Source organism: Mercenaria mercenaria, chromosome 14 (assembly GCF_021730395.1).
Source record: "Mercenaria mercenaria strain notata chromosome 14, MADL_Memer_1, whole genome shotgun sequence".
Taxonomy (NCBI): domain Eukaryota; kingdom Metazoa; phylum Mollusca; class Bivalvia; order Venerida; family Veneridae; genus Mercenaria; species Mercenaria mercenaria.
This window is the reverse complement of record NC_069374.1, coordinates 52,926,190-52,932,848: the sequence shown is the minus strand read 5'-3', so window position 1 is coordinate 52,932,848 and position 6,659 is coordinate 52,926,190. Positions and strand designations below refer to the sequence as shown.

At 33.6% G+C, this 6,659-nt stretch overlaps 1 protein-coding gene across 3 annotated transcripts in view; it reads right to left on the bottom strand.

Moving 5' to 3' along the window:
- Window positions 1-1,335: 1,335 nt before the first annotated feature.
- The window catches only part of LOC123526881 (uncharacterized), a 62,372-nt gene continuing 57,048 nt past the window's right edge, over window positions 1,336-6,659 (bottom strand). The window contains exon 6 of one of the 3 annotated variants that reach the window (XM_053523508.1): window positions 1,336-1,869. In XM_053523508.1, the coding sequence (XP_053379483.1) occupies window positions 1,802-1,869 (68 nt within the window). In that variant the 3' untranslated portion in view covers window positions 1,336-1,801. The remainder of the gene's footprint in view (window positions 1,870-6,659) is intronic. The other 2 variants (XM_053523511.1, XM_053523510.1) reach the window with 2 other exon arrangements.

Here is a 6,659-nt window from a genome sequence, read left to right as displayed (position 1 = left end):
TACTTGGGCAATCTGGCTGAAACTTGACGGGCCCCATAACCTTATAGTGGTGGACATGTGTGAAGTTCGTTTGAAAAAAATCTAAAATAAGAAATGATTTTTTGGGGGTTGGGGGTTGGGGGTGGGGGTGACCAAGGTAAGGGGGTGACCAGGTGTGGGTGCACAACTTCACATGTTTATAATAGATGTTAATAGAACAGAATGAAAGAAATTTAATGAAATTCTACCAAATGGTAAGTTTGTTATGTACAAATATGTGGAATTTTATACAATTAAAGGGCAATAACTCTGAAGTTACAAAAGAAATCCGAACGTGTGTGCACAACCACAATATGGTGATCTAAATTCTGTTTAAGTTTCATAGTTCTAGGTCAAATATATCAAAAGTTATGATGCAGATATTGCCATATTTATAGTACCATATATAGTTAACACTAGAAAATTCTAAGGGCCATAACTCTGGTATTACTTGAGAAATCTGACTGAAACTTGACAGGTCGCATAAACTCATTATGGTGAACATGTATATGAAGTTTTATAAAAATATTCCCAACCGTTTCCTAGATATGGCTCCGGACGGACGGACGGACGGACAAAGCCAAAACTATATCCCTCCAACTTCCGTCGGGGGATAAAAAGTTAACGACTTCCTAACGTTTTCCAAGATATGATTACGAGGTTAAAAGAACGTTTTAATACTTCTAAAATATCGTATTTCTGCCTGCAAAACCACATGCACGATTCTATCTCACACGTTTGGCTCTCGGAGGATATTTGCTTGTCTCTAGGCCTATTCCGTAAATTAATGTACGTTACTTGACGACAACATAATTGAAGCATTGCTTGTCTATGGTGGCATATTTCCGCCACGAGCTAGCTAGGTAGCTTTCTTGATACTTCAAAAATTATCTTCATAAAACGAAATGTTCTGATATGATTTATCTCAATAGTCGAAGGTTTCCTGGAAATATTATTGCGATAATTTACAATATTAGAACAATGAGAACATTTCCTGGAAAGTCTACAAAATTATCTTTATAGCTACCTAGCTATCTCGTGGCAGAAATATGCCACCATACAAGTTATAGTGGAATATTTCATATTTCATGATTTCAGGTTTCATGAAGTTTTAGAAACTGTGATGTGCTGAAGTATGAAATCATCAAGTTTACTATTTCTTACTGCTTGCACAATTTAACATTTTAGATTTTTTTTTAAACTGGGAAGTCGTAAGTTGTGAAATCGAGAAGTTCAATATAATTCCATATTTCATTATTTCATGTTTTCTTGTAGAAATATCGTGAAATTCAGCTTAACATACTTCACAATTATAAGTTCATGCAGAAGCCACTGATCTTTGATGCTATTACATAAATAACATTTATTGAATAAATTGTAAATACAAATTAGCTATTCTACAAAATATTTTCACCGTACATATACATTTTGAGTCGTTTTTAAAAACGTGAAATATATTAATAAAAATGTTTTACTTTCAGAATAGTTTTGTTACATATTTAACAGTCTCCGGATCAAGTTTGCAAATATACTGTCATTTAATATCTTTTTATCCGAAAAATGGACCGGAAGTTGCAAAATGAAAATTCAAACGTATAGTATACATAACTCATATATGTAATTCATTCTCTTTTTTGCATTTTTATTACAAACACTGGTTACTGCCTTATATTTGACGATTTGGACCGAACGTCCAAGTATTTGTTATTTGTTTTCTTGTTCACATTTTCGATGACTTTCTTTAAACGGTGTTTGATATGAAATGTGGGGCGTATATAGCTGGTCAAAGTTCAAGGTTCAAAGTCTCCTGTCCCGAATTTTTAAACTGCATTCTGGAGCAGTCTGTAATTTCTGAAACATAATTACACAAAAAATCAGGAAACTGATTTTTATATTTTGCCATAAAAAATTAACGTTTTCCTTCACTCCGGCCAGATTTAAACAGAAAATAAAGAGGAAATAAAAAAAACAAAAAAAAAACTAAGGCCTACGAGGTGTACAAATGTAAAATAAGAATTCACTCGAGTGGCAGTTTCAGACACTTTACACGAACTTAACAATCTAGTGATAGCTCAAGCTTCCTCAGATGTACACTATTTTATTAACCTGCGTCGGAATAGTCGAGCGTGCTGTCTCTTGTGGCAGCTTTTGTTTCATTCACGAGTCTTATTCCTAATTATTTCTAGGAACGTCCGGCACAAGCCGGGTTTCGAACATAGGGCCTATATCAACCCGGAATTTTGTTAAATTTGTGTTGAGGATTTTCATTTGATTTGATTTAGGGCTAGGCCTTACATAGAAAGCAAATGTTCTACTTTTTATACTTATTTCGAGGACATTTATTTTATTTATTTTGATGGGTTTAACGTCGCACCGACACAATTAAAAGTCATATGACGACTTTCCAGCTTTGATGGTGGAAGAAGACCCCAGGTGCCCCTCTGTGCGTCCTTTCATCAAAAGTGGGCACCTTGTAGAACTACCAAACTCACATGAAGAATTCAACGCCACGAGTGAGGCTCGAACCCGCATAGATATAAGGCAATTGATTTGAAGTCAGCGACTTTAACCACTCGGTCACGGAGGCCGCTATTTCGAGGGCAAGTAAGTTGGGTCTTTATGGTGTTAGGCTGGAAAAGATAGTGCCAAAATTTATACACCAAAATGCTATATTGCATAAATTCCTCGTTATTTCTTCGAATACAGTTAGGTTGTGTAAAGGTCAGAGTATCAGAAAACGGAAAAAATAAAACATAAAATTATTTTTAAAAAAGTCCCGATCTTTCAATGACAATGGCGCAGGTATACAAATTTAATAGAATGCTATGACATTTATATGATGCTGTGAAAATTGAATTACACGTCTGTTTTATTTTCTAATTGTGAAAGATCAGACAGTGAGATGTTACATAGAACACATGCTTTATCTAGATTAAAAAGAGAATCGTATCATACTAAGTCTATAGTATAAGGATATCTACTGTAACTTACTCTTATTTCTTTCACTGAAGAAAACATGGCGAACATATTTTCTTAATTTCGTAGCACGTGTGATTCGTGTCAAACAATTTTAATGACGTTTTCTTAAGAAAATGAACGCTCAGCTCATTTACACTGACACATACTCGCCTGATGAATATGCATTTTGTATAAACGTGAGCGATGTATGGTACCAACTACGTGTACCGAACATTTCTATATATTTTCTCACAGTACACTTAAGACACGCTTTTTTTTGTGTCACTGATACTTTACTTAGAAAAATATTTCAACGTTATTAATAACCTCCAGATCCTTGCGCGTTCCTCGTGTTGCTTCGACTATCTCAATTTTTCATAGGAATTTTACTATATTAAAATGCCTAGCCCTTAAATATCGAGTATGTAGTAGAACAAACAAGTACATCATGCTGGAACAAGTTTATTCAATTAAATGTACGCTTGAGCAAGTATCTTTGGTGGTTAAAAACCCGCCACAACCTAGTGACCTACTTTTTCCTCCCACATGAACTTCGTGAAAATCATTCTGATAATACTGGTGTAATACTATACTACTATTTTGCAGGTGGATGATTTAGGCAATTCCTGAATTAATCTGTTTTACCAACTTCATATCGAAACATAAGGATACTCCGCAAATTGAAATTAGAAATTCATGTGAAAAATTAGAATCCTCGAAACAGCTTCGGAAGAGCAAGGACACAAAAATAAATAATAGAAGGAGGAAAATTTGCGAATATGAAAGCTTCGCTGAACCCGCACTCCACGGTGCATTGAAAGAAAATGAAAGAACATTTTCGTTGCAGGATTTCGGTATCGTAGGCAACTCAGTCTGCTACCAAAATGCGTATTTTCAAATCAAAGAAATACCTAAATAATGAATACGAACGTTACCTTTTCAAGAAAATGTCGTTCAATATCCAAATGCGCAAAACACGTGCACAAAAAGCGTGTTCTAAAATATCTCGCCGCCATTTTTATTTTAGAGAATTAAAGATATGATTGTATTTTTTAACCTCATATTTCTTTACTAAATATTTCACCTTATTCACTTCATGGGATATCCATTTAGTATAGTTTTGCACTGGTCGATTTTCTTCATCTATTACATATTTATTTGCATTTAAAGAATAAACGCAATGTGTAAACTGGTAAACACAGATTTTCACTTTATACACATTTCTCTAAAATCTCTAAATATATTATGTAAATAGAACTCAAATTCCCAAAATAAACCATTTTAGAACTATTCCGGGAACTATTCAACCGAACAACGCATTTCAATATGTTAAAAACACATTTATCTTTGTAAACAAAGTTCAACTGATCGTAATTACTGAAAAAGGAGATATGCTTACTTATTTCAGTTTTACGTCCTGTAGAAAGGTCTATATTTCATAATTATCCAATTATCAAAAGATATCCGACCAATTTTTGTGAAATAAAACGAATTAATTTCAACTACTTGTTTTAAATACACGTTAATTAACCATGTGAAATTTAAGGCTTACACTATCAAGAGAACCACATGCATTTTGAACATAGTGGCGAATAAACTGAGTTTACTTTGAAGTATGGTGCCTCAGGTGAGCCAGTAATCTAGTGCTTATATGAGATAATTAATGTATACGAATAATATTTCAAAGTCTACTCTATATAAACGACGTCAGAAAACAAGTGCGCTATAGGCAAACAAAACTATTGGTTTTCAAATTTCAAATAAATTAGCGTGGCATAATATCATTTACATAATTATATATGTGCACGTATTGTACAAGGCTAATTGTGATGTCGTCACGACTTATCTATATACATCCTCCTCCTAAATCTAGTAGTAATTTAGCGGGACGATAGTGCAATATACAGAAGACTCTCGGATTCCGGAAGCTGCCTTGGTTCTTTACTGTGTTATGAGTAAGCTGGACTTATCCCAGTATTATAAGTTTTCAGACGAACTCGTGATCCATAGTTTCGTTGTCCGACAGTAGTATTTTTCGTGACCCATGGTTTCGTTGTCCAACAGTAATATTTTTCGTGATCCATAGTTTCGTTGTCCGACAGTTGTATTTTTCGTGATCCATGGTTTCATTGTCCGACAGTAGTATTTCTCGTGATCCATGGTTTCGTTGTCCGACAGTAGTATTCGCGACCGCTGTTGACATCACAGTAATGTACATCCGATGTATATATATATATATATATATATATATATATATATATATATATATATATATATATATATATATATATATATATATATATATATATCCATTTTATGCCAGAACAGCAATACACATTTGCAGTGTTTATTTTGAGTTTATAAAAGAAAAAAATCCAAAACTCATTCTCCAACGAAAGGTTGGAGCCAAACTACAGAAAGTTTCTTTTTAATCATCAGTCTTTTCGTGCGAAAGGTTCAATTGATTGTAAGTTAAAAAAACAACGACTTATAAACGGTTGGTTATCCAGAGTTACTCACAAACTGCATTAACTCCTAACACGATTTATTTAGAATATTTTGTTGTACTTAAGTTTTGTGAAGTATTCTCAGTGTTTAATCAAATTAACGTGATAAGGTGGACAACTCTTTTCACCTTATTGAATCTACTTTCCTTTAACGTCGGAGGATTTACCTCCCTTAACAGAGGAAAGCCAGGCACCGGAATTTATTAATGCTGTTGCAGACTCAGTTATATATAATTTAGGCGAGGTCGCATACCTATCTGAACTGATTTTACTGTACATGTTGAAAACATCAAATCGTATCAGTGATCAAGAGAATGAACGCAGTCAGCTTGGACAAGCATAGATGAGCCCTAGTTAGACATTTCTTACGTTAATCCCCCAACCCTGACCAGTTGCAACGAGGTTTGGACGGTTGATTCCCCGTGAATTGTATAACTATCCTCAGCTTGAAATAATGCAGTACTTTTGCGTAGAGTTTGATAAGTGTGTTTATATTCTATTAATAAATATACAGTGTTGGTAGAATAATTGTCACAGTCCTCGCGTTTTCATCTTTTGTATACATACTCTGTGAACATTTCCGATATCATAATTACATCGTATTATGAAAAAGTTCATACTGATGAAGCTAATCCTTTTTAGACTTATATAAAATACTTACAAAAAGAGTGGAAAAATGATTTTCTATTAATCATGCAATCACCATTATTTGAATATAATATTACTAGTAGTGTAGGAAATGAACCAGCATAATTTTTATCATGCTTATTTTGGAGGTCAACTAGTCTCTGTCTGTAAACAGTAACTTTTATACACCAAAATGTTTGTCAGGGTCTGCAGTATATGAAACAAAATTTCATTTCAATCAAAATGGTCGAATAATCCAGAAATTCAAGATGGCGTCCAAGATGGCCGCCAAAATATGAGGAAAGCAGTCAAATATATACGTATTGTATCTGGTTATTTATTTGTCTAAATATTGTAAACCAGTTTGTTTTAAATCCGTGTAGGCCTATATCCAACATCACTTAACAATCATATCCATACATATCAAATATATTCAAGGTCAAGGTCAATTTCAAGATAAAAGGTCACCTTTATGTAAAAAATATTATTAAAAGTGTGTAATATCTGCAATTTAATCCTCTTTTTTCGATTTTTCGCCCTATAAAAACT